A 24,653-nucleotide genomic window follows, 5' to 3' on the forward strand; every position below is an offset into this window, starting at 1 on the left:
ATAGCGCCAACATATTCCACAGCAGTGGAGATTGTACTTGCTTTTTCCGACAAAAAACAAACATTTTATTTCTTAATTAAATGAGGGAGCTCCAGTGCACCCTGAGTGCGGCCAAGGACTCGGTGTAATGCCCCCCTATCACTATGCTACACACCTCCCCTTATGTTGATTGACAGCGCTTGCTGTCCTGTCTCTGTGCACATGCGCACTGACACTGCAGGAGCCTAGTGAGCACATGCGCAGTGTCAGTGCAGGCGCCCATCATCTCTCTCCACTAGCTGAAGACAGGACATCAGGAGTTGTCGCCTGTATTGGGTCTCAGCTATAGGGTTCGGCTCTGTTCACATCTGCAACATTTCACTGGCCCAACAAAGGATCCTGTAGTGACCCTAGGCTCCGACACGACCGACCTCAAAGGTCAAGGAGGAAAAGCAAAAAATACATCATTTGAAGGTGACTTTGCATGTAAAGGAGGGGAGGGCTGTCAGGGGATTTTCACCTTATTAACCCTGTCCATTAAGTAGTGTGTGCCCGGATTGAGGCGGTGCGGAGCGCTCCAGTGACGCTGTCTCTTTGCATGCAGCACGGGACGTTAAGAGATATTTTTGGGGGTGTGCGGCCACCTCTGAGGGTATGAAGGGCAGTAGGAAGCCCATGTACACACTAGAAGTGATGGGCAGAGTCCACGAGGTGGAAAAAGTGGCAGGTTCCCGATAGATGCTTATGGGTTAATTTACAATGTATTGGGCCCCAGTGACGGTCTTCCCCGTGTAATACCGCCGCCGTGTCTGAGCAGTGAGGAGGAGCACTTAGAGGGGCTGTCCACAGTGTCTGCAGTCTCCATGTGACGCCGTGCGCGCTGTCAGCGGCGGTCACGTGACGGCACACATGCGCTCTGCACACTCCCGGCCTCACACAACACCCCTGAACCGAGACTGCAGACATGTGACGGTCGTCACCTCACGCGGTGTGTCACATAGAGAGACTGCAGACTTGTCGTTTTAGAGCGGACAGCCCCTTCATGAAAAGAATTATTTGCTTGGCTAAAGGAGCCCGCTGCTGGACATAATGGCGGGAGCGTGTGGCTCTTGTACAGGATAGCTGCTGTGTGTATACCAAGTTCTGCTTGCTGCTAATAAAGCTTAGCGAAAGTGACAAACTCAGGAAAATGGAAATCCAAGTTCGATTTTCTACACCAATCCCGGCAGCTCCTCTTACACATGTGACTGATCACGTGATCGTGTCGTGTCCTACGTCGCTTCCTGCCACTGCGCACACAGTAACCCGGATGTTTGTAGCGCACTATGGACTCCGGAATCAGGTAGCCTGGCATGTGGGAGAGCAGCAGTGCGCCCGGCCTGTGTGTCCTCTGCGGGGCTCCGTAGCCACCAGCCCGTACAGCGCAGTCTACGGAGGACGCGCCTGGCTCTGGCGGCGCCACCTGCAGTCCGCACCTCAGTGCTGGGGCCAGTGCTTACTACTGGTGGGGCCAGACCTGGGGCCTAATGACATCTCTGTTCAGTGCCAGCGATTGTTCTGTGTTATCAGCCGTTCTGGTAGCGGTTAGGGTGACCCGGTACTTCCCTGCCCCATAGATCACCGCGGTATCACACAGCTGTACATACGGGCAGGTGAAGTGCCCCCTCCTGACTGCTGCACGTGAGGGGGATCCACTGCGAGGATCTGCTATTACTGTATGACAGCTGGGGGTCTGACCACCTGTCCGTGCGAGGCACCCCCCCGACCATCAGCCTGTGCGCACGACCCCCCCCCCCCCCCGACCATCAGCCTGTGCGCATGACCCCCCTGACCATCAGCCTGTGCGCATGACCCCCCCCCCTGACCATCAGCCTGTGCGCACGACCCCCCCCCCCGACCATCAGCCTGTGCGCATGACCCCCCTGACCATCAGCCTGTGCGCATGACCCCCCCCCCTGACCATCAGCCTGTGCGCACGACCCCCCCCCCCCGACCATCAGCCTGTGCGCATGACCCCCCTGACCATCAGCCTGTGCGCATGACCCCCCCCCCCTGACCATCAGCCTGTGCGCACGACCCCCTCCGACCATCAGCCTGTGCGCACGACCCCCCCCCCCCCCGACCATCAGCCTGTGCGCACGACCCCCCCCCCCCCCCCCCCCGACCATCAGCCTGTGCGCATGACCCCCCTGACCATCGGCCTGTGCGCACGATCCCCCCCCTGACCATCGGCCTGTGCGCACGACCCCCCCCCCCCCCCCCGACCATCAGCCTGTGCGCATGACCCCCCTGACCATCGGCCTGTGCGCATGACCCCCCCCCCCCCCCGACCATCAGCCTGTGCACAAGACCCCCCTGACCATCGGCCTGTGCGCACAACCCCCCCCCCTGACCATCAGCCTGTGCGCACGACCCCCCCCCCCCGACCATCAGCCTGTGCGCACGACCCCCCCCCCCGACCATCGGCCTGTGCGCATGACCCCCCTGACCATCGGCCTGTGCGCATGACCCCCCCCCCCTACCATCAGCCTGTGCACAAGACCCCCCTGACCATCGGCCTGTGCGCACAACCCCCCCCCCGACCATCAGCCTGTGCGCACGACCCCCCCCCCGACCATCAGCCTGTGCGCATGACCCCCCTGACCATCAGCCTGTGCGCATGACCCCCCCCCCCCCTGACCATCAGCCTGTGCGCACGACCCCCCCCCCCCCCCCCCCGACCATCAGCCTGTGCGCATGACCCCCCTGACCATCAGCCTGTGCGCATGACCCCCCCCCCTGACCATCAGCCTGTGCGCACGACCCCCTCCGACCATCAGCCTGTGCGCACGACCCCCCCCCCCGACCATCAGCCTGTGCGCACGACCCCCCCCCCCCGACCATCAGCCTGTGCGCACGATCCCCCCCCTGACCATCGGCCTGTGCGCACGATCCCCCCCCTGACCATCGGCCTGTGCACAAGACCCCCCTGACCATCGGCCTGTGCGCACGACCCCCCCCCCCCCGACCATCAGCCTGTGCGCATGACCCCCCTGACCATCGGCCTGTGCGCATGACCCCCCCCCCCCCCGACCATCAGCCTGTGCGCACGACCCCCCCCCCCCCCGACCATCGGCCTGTGCGCACGACCCCCCTGACCATCGGCCTGTGCGCATGACCCCCCCCCCCCCCGACCATCAGCCTGTGCACAAGACCCCCCTGACCATCGGCCTGTGCGCACAACCCCCCCCCCCTGACCATCAGCCTGTGCGCACGACCCCCCCCCCGACCATCAGCCTGTGCGCACGACCCCCCCCCCCCCCCCCGACCATCGGCCTGTGCGCATGACCCCCCTGACCATCGGCCTGTGCGCATGACCCCCCCCCCCCCCCCCGACCATCAGCCTGTGCACAAGACCCCCCTGACCATCGGCCTGTGCGCACAACCCCCCCCCCTGACCATCAGCCTGTGCGCACGACCCCCCCCCCCCGACCATCGGCCTGTGCACAAGACCCCCCCTGACCATCGGCCTGTGCACAAGACCCCCCCTGACCATCGGCCTGTGCACAAGACCCCCCCTGACCATCGGCCTGTACACAAGACCCCCCTGACCATCAGCCTGTGCACAAGACCCCCCTGACCATCAGCCTGTGCACAAGACCCCCCCTGACCATCGGCCTGTACACAAGACCCCCCTGACCATCGGCCTGTACACAAGACCCCCCTGACCATCAGCCTGTGCACAAGACCCCCCTGACCATCAGCCTGTGCACAAGACCCCCCCTGACCATCGGCCTGTGCTCATTATAGCGACATGAGGCAAAAACCACAGCCTCAAACACACGGTAAAAACACAAGTTGGCTAATATACCGAATAGGTAATCTGCAATATTAAAAGCTGATGGTGGGAACGTCACCTAACAATATCTCCTGCAGAAGGTTTCCCTAGAGAAGACCACAGCGCACCAATATCTCCAGCCATGTGGGCCCTTAATCTTACCTTACATGGGACTGCTGGATTTGTGCAGCAGTGAGAACTACACCAAGTCCTGCTATATTTGATGCAGATTGTGATGCTCGTGTCCTGCAGCTTCACCCCTCAGTTCAGATTTGACCTTTTTGTAATATTCCTGGCAATCTGCACCGCAGCCCAGTTTCCGCCTCTGATGTTTGAGCAGCGTATGGCCGGATACGTTACAGTGTCGTCCATAATGGTGCTGCTATAATACACAGCAGGCGTTCTGCCTCCAAACTCCGCATTATATCCTCCATCCCGAAATTCCAGCTGTTACACGGCCCAGTGCAGTGCTTGTGTCGCCCCACAGACTTGTGTTCTGTCCTTGGCTCTGAATATAGTCGTTGTCAGCAGGGCCCCGTGTGGGCGTATAGCAGGGCCCCCGTGTGGGCGTATAGCAGGGCCTCAGTGTGGGCACATTACAGGGCATTGCACACTTTGGGGTATCTCCAGGTAGATAATAATGTAACTTTCTAGACAACTCATTTATACGTCTCTAATCCGCGGCCGCCATCACCTGATCACCATCGGTCTGTCATTATTAACCTCTGGGTGTCACAGGTTACAGCGTTGTAGCCTCCTGTACCGTGAAGACCCTGCACATTCCATGCTGATCATTCTTAGTGCAGTGTCGGGGCACACGGGGTCAGCCAGAGCTCTTCTTCCTGGCAGTTGGACGAGGTGTAGAACACTTTGGTGATGCCCCATACGTTAAGCTTGAAGTAAAGCTCCGTACATCCAGCGCCGTACCTCCTGCTCCGTACATCCAGCTGCGTACATCCAGCGCCATACCTCCAGCTCCGTACATCCAGCGCCGTACCTCCTGCTCCGTACATCCAGCTGTGTACATCCAGCGCCATACCTCCAGCTCCGTACATCCAGCGCCGTACCTCCAGCTGCGTACATCCAGCGCCATACCTCCAGCTCCGTACATCCAGCGCCGTACCTCCAGCTCCGTACATCCTGCTCCGTACATCCTGCGCCGTACCTCCAGCTCCGTACATCCAGCGCCGTACCTCCAGCTCCGTACATCCAGCTCCGTACCTCCAGCTCCGTACCTCCTGCTCCGTACCTCCTGCTCCGTACATCCAGTTGCGTACCTCCAGCTCCGTACATCCAGCTCCGTATCTCCAGCACCGTACCTCCAGCTCCGTACATCCAGCTCCGTACCTCCAGCTCATCACATCCAGCGCCGTACCTCCAGCTCTGTACATCCAGCTCCGTACCTCCAGCTCATTACATCCAGCGCCGTACATCCTGCTCCGTACATCCAGCGCCGTACCTCCAGCTCATTACATCCAGTGCCGTACCTCCAGCTCATTACATCCAGCGCCGTACCTCCAGCTCCGTACATCCAGCGCCGTACCTCCTGCTCCGTACATCCAGCTGCGTACCTCCAGCTGTGTACCTCCAGCGCCGTACCTCCAGCGCCGCACCTCCAGCGCCGTACATCCAGCGCCGTACTTCCAGCTGCGTTACATCCAGCTGCGTACATCCAGCGCCGTACCTCCAGCTCCGTACATCCAGCGCCGTACCTCCAGCGCCGCACCTCCAGCTGCGTTACATCCAGCTGCGTACCTCCAGCTCCGTACATCCAGCTGCGTACCTCCAGCTCCGTACCTCCAGCGCCGTACCTCCAGCTCCGTACCGCGCATCCTTCATTTCCTCAACTTCTTTTAATAGAAGATTGGTTCCTCCATATATTTCATGTATTTTGTCTTCATGGTTTCTTAGCATGTAGGTCCTCCTCAGTGTCTGCCCAGTGATATATGCTATGATGCCCTCACGCAGCAATGCCACCGCCGCGCCGATCAGCAAGGTGAAGTACTCCAAGCTTTCCGATACCGATGACGGATACATCGACCTTCAGGTGAGAGACTACACAACTAATCGTCATGTCACCAAGCCTCTGTAAAGGGTTATTGTCATCCTACTAAATGATGGTACATTGCTCTGAGACCCCCACAAATAGCAAGAATAAACAGGCCGCGTAACTCTCCTTAAAAGGGGTTGTCCACTACTTGGATGACTCCTTCTCAATCCCTATATTTCTATATTAATAACATCTATACTCACCTCTGATGTCCTTTCAGCAGTGTTTGCACTGACTCCCTCAGGGACCGTGTGACATTATGTCATGCAATCCCTGTGGCCAATCGGTGCTGGCTTTACTTTCCTATGAACATAGTTGACATCTAGAGGAAGTGAGGGGAGAATGAAGGCAGCACTGATTGGCCGCAGGAATCACATGACATAATGTCACATGATCCCCAGGAGAGCCAGTGCCGACACCACTGAAACAGTGCCAGCACAGGAGGTGGGTATATTATTATATAAAGGGGGATCATAGGAATTGAGGAGGGGCTGTCCGAGTAATGGAGAACCCCTGTAACTGTGTTTTCCCTGCACAGTACTGAGTGAGACCCTTAGGCCGTGCAGAGAGCTGCCCTGCAGCCAGTGAGAGGGTAATATGTGAAGGTGGCGCTGCCCCTCTATGCCCAGGATTAGTGGTGGGGTGCCTGTGATGTCATATCCTGCTGATCCCTTATTCTGGTGACCCGCCGTACAGCTGATGGATTTACGCTAATATTGGACGCGCTAGGATACAATACATTTGCCACCGCCATATTCCACCATATTCTCCCCTTTTTTATTGCAGTAATTAGAACATTTCTTCCATGTTGTTTATTATTTAGCACAGTCCCACATCGCACACCGATGTACAGTATCTTTGATAGTATACATGTTACTCCAGTGGATGTCACCAGGTAGCTGATCATTCATTTGCCATATTTGTTGGTCGATCCCTTCAATTTTGCACCGGTTCACAGGTTTTAGCCATATTGTCTCCTAACATTTTACAAGGATCGACATGTTGGAAGTGACCCCCTGTGTCCTATTTCCTTGGTGAGACCCCACCCTGTCCTGTCCGGTCTCTCAGGTCTTCATCCGACCACATCAGTCATTTTGATTGAAGTGTTGTGCTATTACCACTAGATGGCGCAAGCTGCTAATAATGTCCAATAAGGCTGCAGACAAGTAGAAATATTACCGGTGCCAAGAAAAACCAGCCATTAGCCAAGATAAACCGCGAAATGTGCAGACAGATTCCGATAAAAGCCCTGGAAGCTCTACAGTCATAGCGAGCGCTGAGGGGGAACAAGACAACTCCAGTGGGGCGATAACGCCAATGACTGCCATGCATCTCCCGCTTGTTTTCATTTATAAGGTGTCCAGGGCAGAGGGTCCCGATTTCTTAAAAATATATATGTCTATTTTTTTGCAGTTTAAGAGAAGTCCTCCAAAAATTCCATACAAAGCCATTGCTTTGGCCACCATCCTGTTCTTAATTGGCACTTTGCTGATTGTGATTGGGTCTCTCCTGCTTACCGGGCACATTGGCAATGGGGTGAGTTGTCTCTCATTCATCTTTATGTTGGCACCCCCCCACTGATCAGCTGGCTGAAGGGGTCTCGAGAACTAGACTCACTGACATAAAAAGGACTAAAAATATCCTCAAAATTAAAGAATCACTGAAAAAAAGGCAGATAAAAAATAAAGTGCACAAAAACCATCAATATATGTAAGGTATTAGTTAATATCATGACCACAACCCACGTCACGGGTCCTCACGCTTGCGAGTCTCTGACTTACGACTTTGTATTTTCCCTTGATTTACTACGTGCTCTTTTGCTATTGACCCCGGAACGTCTGACTTCGCTGACTCACGGCCTGGCCGTAGGTTGTGACTAGCATCACAAGAAGCTTTTTAATTGAGAATCTCTGAACGAGCTCATTCACATTGATTAATGGAAGCCTGTAACTCTTTCCTGGTTTTTTTTTTTCCCCTCAACTCATCTGTTGCTTAATTTATGTTAAGAGACCACATCAAAGTTGAAGGTGCAGCAAAAAAAATAATAGTCGATTAAAAGCCAAACTGTAAAATTTGTAATGAAACCCAATTGCAAAAATGATTTTATTCCCAAATTCATGCATTTATGTGAAAAAAAAAAATTGTGGCCAAGCTCTTAATTAAGACAGCCCTATGCTATATTAGGATGTACATAATAGAGGATGCGGGGGGAAATGCGGGGATGCCTGCAACTTTTCCTACTAGGTTGTCCTGTAACTATATCGTGCCCCCCAAGAGATCTGACAATATCTTTGGGGGACATTATGGTCATGCTTATATTTTGCACATTGCATTCTCCCTTAACATGACAGCTTTAAGTGCAAGGCATTGAGTTCAGTCACAACTATTGCTGATTGATGGGTCCTGTGTTGTATGTGCTACATGTACCAGGGTCACCACTACAGATTACATCTTTCCTTCCTGTGATAGAGTATCATCCTGTCCCCTTTGCGGAAAAGCACACCCAAAGTATGATGTTTCCCCCACTATGCTTCACGGTTGGGATGGTATTCTTGGAGTTGTACTCATCCTTTTTCCTAAAAGCACGGCGAGTGAAGTTGATACCAAAAATTAGTATTTTGGTCTCCTCTGACCACATGACCTTCTCCCATGCCTCCTCTGGATCATCCAGATGGTCATTGGTGAACTTCAAATGGGTCTGGATGTGTGCTGGCGTGTGCAGGGGGACCTTGCGTGCCCTGCAGGATTTTAATCAGAAACAGCATAGTGTGTTACTAATTGTAATGTTTGAGACTGGGATCCCAGTTCTCTTCAGGTCATTAACCAGGTTCTCCCGTGTAGTTCTGGGCTGATTCCTGACATTTTTCAGAATTATCCTTACCCCACGAAGTGAGATCTTGTATGGAGCCCCAGACTGAGGAAGATTGATAGTTATCTTGTGTTTCTTCCATTTTCTAATAATTGTGCCAACAGTTGTTGCCTTCTCACCAAGCTGCTTGCCTATTGTCCTGTAGCCCATCCCATCCTTGTGCAGGTCTACAATTTTGTCCCTGGTGTCCTTAGACAGCTATTTGGTCTTGACCATGGTGGAGAGGTTGGAGTATGATTGATGGAGTGTGTGGGCAGGTGACTTTTATACAGGTAACAAGTTCAAACAGGTGCAGAGTACGGGGGCTTCTTAACGAAAAACTAACAGGTCTGTGAGAGCCAGAATTCTTGCTGGTAGATGATTAAATATATTTTTCATAAAATGCAAATTCACTATGTAAAAATCATACTATGTGAATTGCTGATTTTTATTTTTAGATTCCGTCTCTCACAGTGAAGTGTACCTACGATAAAAATTACAGACCTCTCCATTCTTTGTAGGTGGTAAAACTTGTGAAATTGGCCGTGTATCAAATACTTACGGTATTTTCCCCACTGTACATGCTGTTAGTCTCAGGTCGGGAGAGCTGATGGCCAGTCCAAGCATTGCGTTGTGATCCCCGTCCGAGTTATACGGCCGTCTGACTGTCTCCTTAAGGTGCACTCACACCTGCCAATTGCGTCTGATAACCTATCGCTGGTCAGCTATATTATATACAAGCTGATCGGCAGTCGTGTCATACCGTGTTACAACCGGCCGCACAGAACAATCAGTAATACCATTACAATATCCTCATTATCTGCAGCACACTTCTTATTTATACAGGACAATGTGCTGCCGATAACGATGATTGTAATTCTGATGCAATCACCTGATAAAGGACCGTTTTGCTCATTTGTCTGACCCATTGGGGCTCATAATCTAGATTACCTATTAATATGTCTTTGGAGGGTGGGAGGAAACCGGAGGAAACCCACGCAAACATGGGGAGAGCATACAAACTTCTTGCAGATGTTGTCCTTGGTGGGATTTGATCCAGGACCCCAGCACTACAAAGCAACAATGCTAACCACTGAGCCACTGTACATTGCTAGCCACTGAGCCACCATGAGCTGCTCAGGCACCATTATAAACTCGGCAAGAACTGTGCACTTATCCTATTAGTTAGTTGGGGTATGTCCTTGATTCCTGCCATGTGCCTGTCCTGTCCGGCATTCTGCAGAGATGAGAGGCGCTATGGTACCCAGGCTGTAACACAGTGATATGACCAGGCTGGGTTCAAGTTGCGTTACGGCTCTACGTTTAACGGACTACGTTACACCGCGGCATAATGCGGTGTAACGTAATACGTTAACGTCGCCATACTTCAATTTCGGACGCATCGCTAGCGCACGCCCACAATGGGCGTGCGCTGGTGATGTGCTGTCATTTGGGTGACGGACCCGAGACGCGGGCTGCAGCGTTTCCGGGTCCGTCACTGCTAGCGCAGATGGAGCTAGCAGAAGCTCCATCTGCGCTAGCGCTTTGCAAAAGTCGGCACTTGCGTTAGCGCAGTCCGTTCAACGTATGCGTTGAACGGACTGCACTAACGCAATGTGAACCTAGCCTAATGGTCATGCATTGTGCAGACAGACCGCACAGCCCCTTTAACCTGCAGCCTGTATGTGTAGATTATGACTAGGGTGTTAGACGGTAGTGATGCTTCCAGTTCTGATCCTGCTTTCTATTATTCCAGGGCAATGAGCGCGCCATCCCTGTGCTGATCATCGGGATCCTGGTTTTCCTGCCTGGCTTTTATCACCTCCGAATCGCATACTACGCATCTAAAGGCTACAGAGGTTACTCCTACGATGACATCCCGGACTTTGACGACTGATCTGTTGTCTGTGGCCATTGGGGCGGCACAGAGGATCCTGCCCTTCCTGGGCACCACCATCGGGGCAGCTGAAGAGGACGCCTGGCACACCCATGTATATACCACGTGACTGCAGGATAGGCTGGTGGGGCGGCTTATTACCTCTTACTAGTGTATAACGAGCACCTCGTCTTCTCGTCGGGTCATGCTGCCTACTAGCTGGGATAAGACTGGGAAGAAATGTGGCCGGTGATTAGTGTAATGGAGAAGCTTTATATCCTCAAGATGATTTTCATGTTGCTTATACCAAAATATCTGCTTGCACAATATCATTCTGCTGCACACGGAAGCAAGCGGAGGCGTCGTCTAGCTAATGAGTGGTAATAATTGGATATTAGACAAGGCCGGTCAGAGGAGCATTTTTCCTTTATCAGCTTTGTCCTTGAAAAGTTTCTAAACATCCTGTTCAGTATCAAATACATACAATAATAATTCTTGTCAGAGAATCGTCCCAGATCAGCCTCTTCTTACTTTTTATTTCTATTTGGGCCCTTCTTACAGCTTCTATACTTTCCTAAGTGCTTCAGCAATAGACCCAGAATTGGCAAATAGTATGGGAACGCTTAGCGACCCAGCCGGAGGAACGCCATGTTGGTGGAAAAGTTGGTAAAGAGTTATGGTGTAAGATTAAGTTTCATGCTGGTCAGGTGCAGTTCACTTTGTCTCCACTAAATATGATGGCGCCATCCTGACTTTGTAGTCCAAAGCATAGCGCAATGGGAAAAACTATTGCACATGTGGAGCAGAAGAAGCAGTCACTTCCCAGCTCTCATTGTACTGGGGATGACTGGTCCTTGTGGGTAACGGCTACATGAATAAATAAAATATATATATTTTCTAATTATTTTTTTTTTAGTTCAAATAAATGATAATAGTAAAATCTGAATGTGTGCATGTTCTTTATCCGAGGGTTCTTAGATCAGGACTAAAGATTTCAGTTTCCATAAACATAAGCTGCTGGCGGACGTGTTATAATATGCGTGGAGACATCTTTTCATTCTTGTGACAGATACTTCCCATTTATCTCATAGCCCGGGTTAAGAATGAGGAAGCCGACAACATATGACTGGAGAGAATATATTCTGCATTCTGTTAGTTTCTAAATATTTATTGAAAGCATTGCTGCTTTGGAGGACGAGGGGCGCAATAAATAGACACTAAAATGTGGGATTTCATTTAAAAGGAATGTCACATTAGACATGCTGTCAGATCTGCAGACATTGTATAAAAGAAGATGAGCAGATTGATATATAGGTTTGCCTGAAATATTAGTTAGAACCTGTAAGTTTTTTTTTTTTATTTTAATTTCATTTCTTCTATGGCTGCACCAGTGAGAGAGGGTCCGACCCTTAGAGCCGGACAAGAAGCCAAGAGCAAATAAAAAGACAAATTCCTGCTTCAGTGATTTCCTGTCCTTTGCACAGAGACACCTGAGCGGCCTCCAGTAAAAACTGCAGTAAATATGTCAGCCAAGTTGGGCTATAAGACATACAGTGGCTTGTGAAAGTATTCACCTCCTTGGCATTTTTCGTGTTTTGCTACCTCACAATCTGGAATTTCACAGTTTTTTTTTTTTTTTGCGGGGTTGCTCCTGTAAACATACCTACAACTGTGAACATTTGGTTTTCTTTCTATTGTGAAGCTAACAACAAATAGGACAAAATGACTGAAAACTTCAGTGTGCATAACTATTCGCCCTCCTAAAGTCGGTACTTTGTAGAGCCTCCTTTTGCGACAATTACAGCTGCAAGTCGCTATGAGCTTTCCATGTCTTGCCAGTGGGATTTTTGCCCATTCCTCATGGCAAAACTGCTCCAGCTCCTTCAAGTGAGATGGGTTTTCTCTGGTGGACTGCTTTGGGTCATTGTCTTGTGGGAAGGTGAACCTCCATCAGTCCCACCTCACTGACCGACTGAAACGGGTTTTGCTCAAGAATACCCCTCTATTTCGCACCATCTATCTTCTCGACCCTGTCCCTGCTGCCGAAAAACATCCCCACAACAAAAAACCAATGGGGTGAATACTTGCACAATCCACTGTAACTCCACTACGACCAGTACAGCATCCTGGGTATCCCTCCCCTCAAATGCCCTACTGCCTCATGCTTGAGATTTGACTTGGCTTACTGTTTCATGCTTCATAGCTGGGTTTGCAGATTTATGGGTTGGATTGCTGCATAACTCCATGCCACTTGGCTTGGCCTGCTACCTCAAGGCTTGCCCTGCTGCCTCATGCCACTTGGCTTGACCTGATTCCTTATGGATTGGCGTGCCTCGCTGCCTCATGACTTTGATTGGCCTGCTGTCTCATGGCTTAGCTTGGCCTTGTTATGACTGCATACGGATAGTGTACAAACCAGGGGGACAAACACTTGATTCTCTGTTTAGACTGGTAAAAGCCCTACTCTGACCCTGGTTTGTCCCTACCTGACGCCAGAGGTTGGCACCCTAAGATAACTTAATGGCGCCCCCCAGTAACTATCGGTGTGCGCAGTGCGCCGATACAGTTACATCCTGCGGCAGAACAGAGATAATCGATCTACCTGCTCTGCCGCCCGGCCGCTATGGGGCCCCTGAGCAGGCGAGGGGGGGCCATTGCCAGCAGTGGGCCCCCCGCCCGTCATCGCAGGGTCAGCTGTATCGGCATCTAGGCCATGCAGCTGACCGCATTGATGAGGGAAGGAGCACTACGCTCCTCCCATCATCCCCCGTCAGCATCTGACGGCACAGACACTGACGGGGCGCGATGACGTCCCTGCCCGGCGCCTGCGGTCCGGAGGTGAGCGGGAGCAGTGCAGGAACCAGAAAGAAGAGAGGTGAGTATTTATTTTTTTCTTTATGGGGGCTGCCTTATATTACAGGGTCTTCCTGTGTGGGGGTGTGCTGCCTTGTACTACAAAGTCTGCCTGTAGGGAGGGTGCTGCCTTATACTACAGAGTCTGCCTGTGTGTGTTTGTGTGGGGTGCTGCCTTATACTACAGAGTTTGCCTGTGGGGGGGTGCTGCCTTATACTACAGTGTCTGCCTGTGTGGGGGTGCTGCCTTGTACTACAGAGTCTGCCTATGGGATGCGGCCTTATACTACAGGGTCTGCCTATGCGGTGCTGCCTTATACTACAGGGTCTGCCTATGGGGTGCTGCCTAATACTAGAGGGTCTGCCTATGGGATGCTGCCTTATACTAGAGGGTCTGCCTATGGGGGGCTGCCTTATGCTATAGAGCAGAGGTCCCCAACGTTTCTGACCTTGAGAGCCACATTCAGCTCTGAGAGTGGGTCGCAAGCCACATCAAGCCTTGAGAGAGGGTCGCGAGCCACATTCAGCTCCCACCCACTCACAATAGTGGCAACCAAAGCCCCCATTACAGGCATAATGATAACCAAAGATTTTCCACAAAAATCAATCACCCCAAAGCAGTATGCAAAGATCCAGGAGTTCCTACAATACCCTCCACTCAGTATTCTCCCATAAAGCACTCCCAAGACACTGACTCAGTCAGCTTCAGACACTTCCTCTGACAGGTGGTGTCATCTTGTCTCCAGCGTACCATACTTAAATAATCTCAAAACCCCTAAGACCAGAATATGTGCATCCAGGTCTGCTCTTCTGTTCAGGGCTGCTCACAAAATTCACCATTTTCAGATGTGATCTTCATACCGGTTTGCAAGAACTGGAGCTAATGACCAAGCTGACAGACAGCCGCGAGCCACAATTCATGGGACCGCGAGCCACATGTGGCTCCCGAGCTACAGGTTGGGGATCCCTGCTATAGAGTCTGCCTATGGGAGGTGCATTATACAATATAGAGTAGGCCTATGGGGAGTGCATTATACTATATGGAGTCCTATGGGGAGCGCATTATACTATATTGAGGATTATCTGGTGCATTATACTATATGGAGGCCATCTAGAGGCCATCATACAGTGAGGGGGTCATCTTACAGTGTTGGAGCCATCAAATAGTTTGGGGGCTACTTAGGGGCCAGTATACTGTGTGGGTGGTACTATACAGTGAGGGGGCATTATACTGTGTATAAAAGAGCATCATACTGTGTATAGGGGAGCTGTAAGGGGGGAGACTGGGGACATTATTCAATGTAAAGTGGGCACTTAGGGTATGTGGACACGTCAGGATTTCTTGCAGAAATTTTCCTGACAAAAACCGGACATTTCTGCCAGAAATCCGCATGCGATTTTACCGCGATTTTGACGTGTTTTTGGTGCGTTTTTTGTGCGTTTTTTTCCCAAATGCATAGAATTGCGGGAAAAACGCAGAAAATCCGCAAAAATAATGAACATGCTCATTTTTTTACCGCGATGCGTTTTTTTTCGTGGAAAAAAACGCATCCATGTGCACATAACATGCAGAATGCATTCTAAATGATAGAATACATAATGTATGAGTTTTTAATGAGTTTTTATAGCGTTTTTACCACGAAAAAAATGCGAAAAAAACTGAACGTGTGCACATAGCTTTATTGTTATAGGGGAGCTCAGGTTACTGTGACTGTCAAAGGGGCACACGCAGGACAATATTTCTTTCTAAGGTGCAAAATGTGGGCACTGTTTTCTAGGGCACTTGCACCCGGCATTACTGTATTCTAGAGAGTTGCTTTACAATTTAGAGGGCACAGAGAATCACATAGAAGGTGCAGTAATAGGTACACATACGGCAGCAGCGGCTCAGTTTTGGGGTATCAGGGGCAGTAATAATGTCACATAGGGCAGCAATGGCTCAGTATTGGGGTATCAGCAGGATGAGGAGTTTGTGCAGGTTGGGAATAGATGGTGATGGCTGGAATATGAGAAGTGAAATGTGTCTTTGTTGTTTTCTCTGCAGCCGAGTCCTGGGTGGAAGAAGTTGTCATGTCGGTCTGGGCCAGATGGAAAAGACGGGAAAAGTGACGACTCCATCATAAAGAACGTTAGCGGTAAGTCATTATTTGTAACTGTGCTGTGATCTCTTATATGTTCTGTAGGGCTGGTATCTACCACTGATCATATGGCGGTAATATCAATATTGGTCTTTATATAGAGATTATTTTCAGTAACATCGCGGTCATCTGCTGAGGTTCTCCACTATTAGGGGACGTCACCCAGTTGTAATCAGGGTTACCTGGTTATTAGCCCACTCAGAAGCTCGCCCCCACCTGAACCTAAACCCTAGCTATGCCTCTGGCGCCCCCACTCGACGGCTGATCACACTGAATGCTCCTAACAGCTTTTCATATAGCTATGCCTGTGTATCTCGCTACCAAAAATAAGTTATACACTGAAAACTATAACTGACCCTTCAGGTTACTGTACAGACTAGATATCTTGACTCTGCAGTCCCTAGTGGCTCCTGTGGGTGCAGAGCAGGGCCGGACTTGCCATCAAGACAGTTCCGGCAAATGCCAAAAGGGCTGGTGCCAGTAGTGGGCCGCTGCATGCCGACTCACCCTTTCCCCCCCAGTGCCGCCGCATTCAACTGTACCAGCGTCTATGACGCCGGTACAGTTGAATGCAATGATGGAGGAGAGAGCATCACCTGACGCTCCCTCTCCCATCATTCCCCGCTCTGCCTCTGATGCTGTGGGTGCGCGCGCACTCACTGTGTCCCAGGCAGTGCAGCAGCAGCCGCCGACACAGGAGCAGGGGGCACCGCAGGCACAAGGGAAGGTGAGGCAGGGGTGTCAAACTGCATTCCTCGAGGGCTGCAAACAGGCCATGTTTTCAGGATTTCCTTGCATTGGACAGGTGATAATTTAATCACCTGCAGAGAATGATTCCAGCACCTTGTGCAATGCTAAGGAAATCTTGATAACACGCATGGTTTGAGGCCCTCGAGGAATGCAGTTTGACACCCCTGAGGTGAGGAGAATTTTTTTTTTTTACTGGACTGTGGGGCCATTCTACGGGGGGGGGGGGGAGAGGAGAGATGTGGGCTCTGCTGTATACTACTATGTGGGCTCTGCTATATACTACTATGTGGGCAGTGCTGTATACTACTATGTGGGCTCTGCTGTATACTACTGTGTGGGCTCTGCTATATACTATGTGGGCTGTGCTGTATACTACTATGTGGGCTCTGCTGTATACTACTATGTGGGCTCTGCTATATACTACTGTGTGGGCTCTGCTGTATACTACTGTGTGGGCTCTGCTATATACTACTATGTGGGCTGTGCTGTATACTACTATGTGGGCTGTGCTATACACTACTATGTGGGCTCTGCTGTACACTACTGTGTGGGCTGTGTTGTACACTACTGTGTGGGCTGTGTTGTATACTACTGTGTGGGCTGTGCTGTATACTACTACGTTGGCAGTGCTATACACTACTATGTGGGCTGTGCTATACACTACTACGTGGGCTGTGCTGTATACTACTATGTGGGCTGTGCTGTATACTACTGTGTGGGCAGTGCTCTATACTACTATATGGGCTGTGCTGTATACTGTAACATGGGCTGGGCTGTGCTGTATACTGCTACGTGTGCTGTTATCTGCTATGCGGGTGGTGCTATATACTATGGGGGTATATTATATTCTATGGGGGGGCTGCATTATATTCTATGGGGGCTACATTATATATTATGGGGAGGTGGGCTGTATTATATTCTATGGGGTGGCTGCATTATACTCTGGGGTGGCTGCATTATATTCTGTAGGGTGGTGGCTGCATTATATTATATGTGGGCTGCATTATACTGAATCAAGGATTATGGGGAATATGTTATACTATATGAAGAACCATGGGGTGCATTATACTATGGGAAGTGAATTGTACTACATGGATGACTATAGCGGTGCATTATACTATATGGAGCATTATGAGGAGTGCATTATGCTATATGGAGGCCTGAGCAGTGTATTTTAATATATGGAGGACTATAGGGAGTGTATTAATACTATATGGAGTACTGTGGTGCACATTATAATATATGGAGGACTATGGGGTGTATTTTACTAAACAAGTAAAATGCTGCATATTCAGATTGTTTTTGCTGGAACAAAAACCATTGTTCTCAGCAGCGCATCACCAGCGTAAACTGTAGATGTGCTGCTGATAACATGATAGTGTATGGTGATCTGTTAGTGATCGTTCTGTCCCATCATTATTCCTCAGCTGGTGGAAAGAGGCCGGGAAACAAGTGTTGAACAACTTCAGTATTGTCGATCAAACTCATTTAGCGGCCTGAACTCAGCGCTTATAAATACAACCGAAATGCTTTTGTGTGATGTGCAATATGTTAGCATTTGGGGCCCCATTTTAAACTTTGCCTAGGGCCCCACTTTGCCTAAAACCGGCGCTGCCTACAAGTGTACAAATATATTATACAGTCACCATGTGACAAGTGGGCCTGTGTAACTTCAAATGCCAGGGCTCAATTCTGGTCCCAGTCTGGCCCTGGTCCAGAGATATACGTAACCACACACAAGGAGATGGCAACCCTTGCCTAAACTGCCAATGAGTTGCTTTCATTCCTCCTAAAGAACCAAAGGGCAGAGCAGAGTGTGAATTAAACTACAAGAAGAGGTGTGCTGAACAAAGGAAACATACCAAAATGAGTAACATAACTAACGAAATACCAACTAAAGAATAAAGAAAAACACAAAAATTGAGCTTGGATTAAGTTGGTATACATGCAGCACATAAACACATGTTCACATCGGCCATAAAGCGCACAAAACCCACAAGAAACAAAATGAGCAAAAACCCTGCTGTAACTAAATAAGTAAAAAGCAAGTGCATTTAAATAACTTTGGGTTCTTGGTAATCCTGTTTTTGATCAAAAACAGCATAAAAGCCATCCTACCATAGTCAATGTGCCGTGATCGGGACAGTCCTGCACTATCTAATATTAAAAACCTTACCATGTGTCAAAGTTGACCTCAGTGTGTGAATAAGGGCAGACAAAAGGATCGGATCCCAATCTATGGACACCAGTGTGGGGAATAAAAAATAAAGCAAGTACTGTAAACAAATATTCAGCTCATTTGCGAATGATAAACTGAAGATAGGTGCAAAGTATAGCAGAGAAGTAGCTAAGCAGAAACCATTAGCTGGAATCTCACAGCCTGGCCCCAAACTTCAAAAGAATGTCGGAACATCCAAATGAAACGATCACTAGCAGGGGGACAGAATATAAAGCAGCACCTAAAATGTGATTCCCGACCTGTGACACAGCGTATGCGTCATGAAAGTCGGTGCCAATCCGACCTGTGACGCATATGCTGTGTCACAGAATGACCGCGTCCCTGCAGATCGGGTGAAAGCGTTAACTCCAATTTCACCCGATCTGCAGGGACAGGGGGAGTGGTAGTTTAGCCCAGGGGGGGTGGCTTCACCCCCCCGTGGCTACGATCGCTCTGATTGGCTGTTGAAAGTGAAACTGCCAATCAGAGCGATTTGTAATATTTCACCTATTATAACTGGTGAAATATTACAATCCAGCCATTGCCGATGCTGCAATATCATCGGCCATGGCTGGAAACATTGATGTTCCCCCACCCCACCGATGGCCCTCCAGCCCTCCGATCTGTCCTTTACACTGCTCCGCTCCCCTCCGTCCTCCTGTCCGCTCCCCCCCGTGCTCTTGTCCGCTCACCCCCGTGCTCCAATCCCACCCCCGTGCTCCAACCACCCCCCCTGCACTCCGATCCACCCCCCCTGTAGTCCGATCCACCCCCCCTGCAGTCCGATCCACCCCCCTATGCTCCAATGCACCCCCCCCGTGCTCCGATTTAACCCCCCATGCTCCGATCCACCCCCCGTGCTCCCCCCCCACCCCATCATACTTACCGATCCTGCCGGGGTCCGTCCGTCTTCTTTCCTGGCCGGCCGATTCGTTTCAAGTGCATTTTGATCACTGCGATAAAACCTATCGCAGTGATCAAAATAAAAAAAATACTGAATGACCCCCCCCTTTGTCACCCCCATAGGTAGGGACAATAATAAAATAAAGATTTTTTTTTTCTTCCACTAAGGCTGGGGTAAGAACTAGGGGTAGGGTTAGGAGTAGGGTTAGGGTTAGGGGTAGGGTTAGGGGTAGGGTTAGGGGTAGGGTTATGGTTTCGGTATGTGCACACGTATTCTGTTCCTCTGCGGATTTTTCCGCTGCGGATTTGATAAATCCACAGTGCTAAACCACTGCGGATTTATAGCAGATTTACCGCGGTTTTTCTGCGCATTTCACTGCAGTTTTACAACTGCGATTTTCTATTGGAGCAGTTGTAAAACCGCTGTGGAATCCGCAGAAAGAAGCGACATGCCTCGGAATGTAAACCGCTGCGTTTCCGTGCAGTTTTTCTGCAGCATGTGTACAGCGATTTTTGTTTCCCATAGGTTTACATTGAACTGTAAACTCATGGGAAACTGCTGCGGATCCGCAGCGTTTTCCGCAGCGTGTGCACATACCTTTAGAATTAGGCTATGTGCACACCGTGCGGATTTGGCTGCGGATCCGCAGCAGAGTTCCATCAGGTTTACAGTACCATGTAAACCTATGGAAAACCAAATCAGCTGTGCCCATGGTGCGGAAAATACCGTGCGGAAACGCTGCGTTGTATTTTCCGCAGCATGTCGATTCTTTGTGCGGATTCCGCGGCGTTTTACACCTGTTCCTCAATAGGAATCCGCAGGTGAAATCCGCACAAAAAACACTGTAAATCCGCAGGTAAAACGCAGTGCCTTTTACCCGCGGATTTTTCAAAAATGATGCTGAAAAATCTCACACGAATCCGCAACGTGGGCACATAGCCTTAGGGTTAGGGTTGGAATTAGGGTTGTGGTTAGGGGTGTGTTGCGGTTAGGGTTGTGATTAGGGTTATGGCTACAGTTGGGATTAGGGTTAGGGGTGTGGGGGGGTTAGTGTTGGAGTTAGAATTGAGGGGTTTCCACTGTTTAGGCACATCAGGGGTCTCCAAACGCAACATGGCGCCACCATTGATTCCAGCCAATCTTGTATTCAAAAAGTCAAATGGTGCTCCCTCACTTCCGAGCCCCGACGTGTGCCCAAACAGTGGCATACCCCCACATATGGGGTACCAGCATACTCAGGACAAACTGCGCAACAATTACTGGGGTCCAATTTCTCCTGTTACCCTTGTGAAAATAAAAAAAATGCTTGCTAAAACATCATTTTTGAGGAAAGAAAAATGATTTTTTATTTTCACAGCTCTGCGTTGTAAAACGTCTGTGAAGCACTTGGGGGTTCAAAGTGCTCACCACATATCTAGATAAGTTCCTTGGGGGGTCCAGTATCTAAAATGGGGTCACTTGTGGGGGGTTTCTACTGTTTAGGCACACCAGGGGCTCTGCAAACGCAACGTGACACCTGCAGACCATTCCATCAAAGTCTGCATTTCAAAAGTCACTACTTCACTTCTGAGCCCCGACGTGTGCCCAAACAGTGGTTTACCCCCACATATGGGGTATCAGCGTACTCAGGACAAACTGGACAACAACATTTGGGGTCCAATTTCTCCTAATACCCTTGGCAAAATAGGAAATTCCAGGCTAAAAAATCATTTTTGAGGAAAGAAAAGTTATTTTTTATTTTCATGGCTCTGCGTTATAAACTTCTGTGAAGCAGCTGGGGGTTTAAAGTGCTCAATATGCATCTAGATAAGTTCTTTGGGGGTCTAGTTTCCAAAATGGGGTAACTTGTGGGGGAGCTCCAATGTTTAGGCACACAGGGGCTCTCCAAACGCGACATGGTGTCCGCTAACAATTGGAGCTAATTTTCCATTCAAAAAGTCAAATGGCGCGCCTTCCCTTCCGAGCCCTGCCGTGTGCCCAAACAGTGGTTTACCCCCACATATGAGGTATCGGCGTACTCGGGAGAAATTGCCCAACAAATTTTAGGATCCATTTTATCCTATTGCCCATGTGAAAATGAAAAAGTTGAGGCGAAAATAAATTTTTTGTGTGAAAAAAAGTACTTTTTCATTTTTACAGATCAATTTGTGAAGCATTTAAAGTGCTCACTAGGCATCTAGATAAGTTCCTTGGGGGTCTAGTTTCCAAAATGGGGTCACTTGTGGGGGAGCTCCAATTTTTAGGCACACGGGGGCTCTCCAAACGTGACATGGTGTCCGCTAAAGAGTGGAGCCAATTTTTCATTCAAAAAGTCAAATGGCGCTCCTTCCCTTCCAAGCCCTGCCGTGCGCCCAAACAGTGGTTTACCCCTACATATGAGGTATCAGCGTACTCAGGACAAATTGGACAACAAATTTCGTGGTTCAGTTTCTCCTTTTACCATTGGGAAATCAAAAAAATTGTTGCTAAAAGATAATTTTTGTGACTAAAAAGTTAAATGTTCATTTTTTCCTTCCATATTGCTTCTGCTGCTGTGAAGCACCTGAAGGGTTAATAAACTTCTTGAATGTGGTTTTGAGTACCTTGAGGGGTGCAGTTTTTAGAATGGTGTCACTTTTGGGTATTTTCAGCCATATAGACCCTGTAAACTGACTTCAAATGTGAGGTGGTCCCTAAAAAAATGGTTTTGTAAATTTCGTTGTAAAAATGAGAAATCGCTGGTCAAATTTTAACCCTTATAACTTCCTAGCAAAAAAAAATTTTGTTTCCAAAATTGTGCTGATGTAAAGTAGACGTGTGGGAAATGTTATTTATTAACTATTTTGTGTCACATATCTCTCTGGTTTAACAGAATAAAAATTCAAATTGTGAAAATTGCAAAATTTTCAAATTTTTCGCCAAATTTCCGTTTTTATCACAAATAAACGCATAATTTATTGACCTAAATTTACCACTAACATGAAGCCCAATATGTCACAAAAAAACAATCTCAGAACCGCTAGGATCCGTTGAAGCGTTCCTGAGTTATTACCTCATAAAGGGACACTGGTCAGACTTGCAAAAAACGGCAAGGTCTTTAAGGTCAAAATAGGCTGGGTCATGAAGGGGTTAAAGGGACACTGTCACCTGAATTTGGAGGGAACAATCTTCAGCCATGGAGGCGGGGTGTTTGATTCACCCTTTCCTTACCCGCTGGCTGCATGCTGGCTGCAATATTGGATTGAAGTTCATTCTCTGTCCTCCATAGTACACGCCTGCACAAGGCAAGATTACCTTGTGCTGACATGTACCATACCTCCCAACCGTCCCTCATTGTGCGGGACTGCCCCGGATTTGATGCTTGCCCCGTCTGTCCTGCCCGGGACGCAGAGCGTCCAGCAGACAGAACAGGAGAAGCTGCTGTCACACGCCCCTTTTGTTAGGCCACGCCCCTTCCCCGTCGGTGGGTTCCTGAGTCTTCCAGTGTGCCTCACAGTTCAGAGAGAGAGGACATCTGAGGTGACATAACACAGCCGGACACAGCCTGGGTGCTGGCGGCAATGTAAGCAGCAGACCATGAGAGGACTGGAGGCTGCTAACGGGACAGATGCAGAGAGATCAGTGAGTAGTGGATGTCACAGAGATGACTCACTCCGTCCAGTGCATTGTGGAGGAGGAGCAGCTGCAGCCTCCTGGGAGAGAGTGACAACACATCAATGTGGCTGCTTTATTTCCCCAGGCATAAAAGGGCTAAGCCTAAGCCCCTATGTCAGTCAGTCACTGTATCATCATGTGCTAATTACAAGCTGCAGCTCCACTCGGTGCACACACGCGGCTGAGGCTCCACTCAGTACACTTCGTACACAGACACACACGCGGCTCCGCTCAGTGCACCTCGTACACACACGCGGCTCCGCTCGGTGCACCTCGTACACACACGCGGCTCCGCTCGGTGCACCTCGTACACACACGCAGCTCTGCTCGGTGCACCTCGTACACACACGCAGCTCTGCTCGGTGCACCTCGTACACACACGCAGCTCCGCTCGGTGCACCTCGTACTGTGAAAGGTGTACGGAGCGGAGTCGTGTGTAAGAGGTGTACGGAGCCATATGTACGAGGTGTATGGAGCACAGCCGCGTGTGTACGAGGTGTGCGGAGCAGCATGTGAAAGGTGTACGGAGCGGAGTCGTGTGTAAGAGGTATACGGAGCCATGTGTACGAGGTGTACAGAGCACAGCTACGTGTGTACGGACCACAGCCGCGTGTGTACGGAGCGGAGCAACATGTGAAAGGTGTACGGAGCGGAGTCGTGTGTACGAGGTGTACGCAGCACAGCCGCGTGTGTACGAGGTGTGCGGAGCAGCATGTGAAAGGTGTACGGAGCGGAGTCGTGTGTAAGAGGTATACGGAGCCATGTGTACGAGGTGTACAGAGCACAGCCGCGTGTGTACGAGGTGTATGGAGCACAGCCGCGTGTGTACGGAGCGGAGCAGCATGTGAAAGGTGTACGGAGCACAGCCGCGTGTGTACGAGGTGTACGGAGCACAGCCGCGTGTTTACGAGGTGTACGGAGCTGAGCCGGGTGTGTACGAGATGTACGGAGCGGAGCAGCATGTGAAAGGTGTACGGAGCGGAGTCGTGTGTGTAAGAGGTGTACGGAGCCGTGTGTACGAGCTGTACGGAGCACAGCCGCGTGTGTACGGAGCGGAGCAGCGTGTGAAAGGTGTACGGAGCGGAGTCGTGTGTGTAACAGGTGTGCGGATCAGAGCAGAGTGTGAAAGGTGTATGGAGCGGAGCCACGTGTGTACGAGGTGTACAGTGCAGAGCCACGTGTGTATGAGGTGAGCAGAGCCATGCGTGCTCAAAGTATACGGAGCGTGTGCAATGTGTATAGAGCGGAGCCGTGTGTGTACGAGGTGTACGGAGTAGTGCCGTGTGTGTACGAGATGTATGGAGCGGAGCCGTGTGTGTATGAGGTGTATGGAGCGGAGCCGTGTGTGCAAAGTGTACGAAGCGCAGCCGCGTGTGTAGGAGTAGCTATGTGTGGCCATTATACGGTACAAAGTATCATGTGCGGCCAATATACAGTATGGAGCATCATGTGCGGTCATTATACAGTATGGAGCATCATGTGCGGTCATTATACAGTATGGAGCATCATGTGTGGCCATTATACAGTATTGAGCATCATGTGCGGCCAATATACAGTATGGAGCATCATGTGCGGTCATTATACAGT

General features: G+C 50.1%; 2 protein-coding genes across 3 annotated transcripts; both read left to right on the plus strand.

Moving 5' to 3' along the window:
• Positions 1-290: 290 nt before the first annotated feature.
• Positions 291-11,516, plus strand: TMEM230 (transmembrane protein 230). Of its 2 annotated transcripts, none has more exons than XM_069766581.1 (4): positions 291-453; positions 5,708-5,843; positions 7,260-7,382; positions 10,451-11,516. In XM_069766581.1, exons 2-4 carry the CDS (start codon positions 5,748-5,750, stop codon positions 10,589-10,591), a joined length of 360 nt encoding a protein of 119 aa, XP_069622682.1. In that variant the 5' UTR covers positions 291-453; positions 5,708-5,747; the 3' UTR covers positions 10,592-11,516. The 2 variants fall into 2 exon arrangements, with proteins under 2 accessions (XP_069622682.1, XP_069622681.1); XM_069766580.1 differs by lacking the exon at positions 291-453 and adding an exon at positions 1,196-1,321.
• Positions 4,032-5,653, plus strand: LOC138674613 (putative proline-rich protein 21). The gene is made up of 2 exons (XM_069762429.1): positions 4,032-4,137; positions 4,716-5,653. The coding sequence occupies exons 1-2, from the start codon at positions 4,032-4,034 to the stop codon at positions 5,651-5,653; spliced, it is 1,044 nt and encodes a 347-aa protein (XP_069618530.1).
• Positions 11,517-24,653: the final 13,137 nt, after the last annotated feature.

This window comes from Ranitomeya imitator, chromosome 4 (assembly GCF_032444005.1).
Source record: "Ranitomeya imitator isolate aRanImi1 chromosome 4, aRanImi1.pri, whole genome shotgun sequence".
In the NCBI taxonomy this organism is placed as follows: Eukaryota; Metazoa; Chordata; class Amphibia; order Anura; family Dendrobatidae; genus Ranitomeya; species Ranitomeya imitator.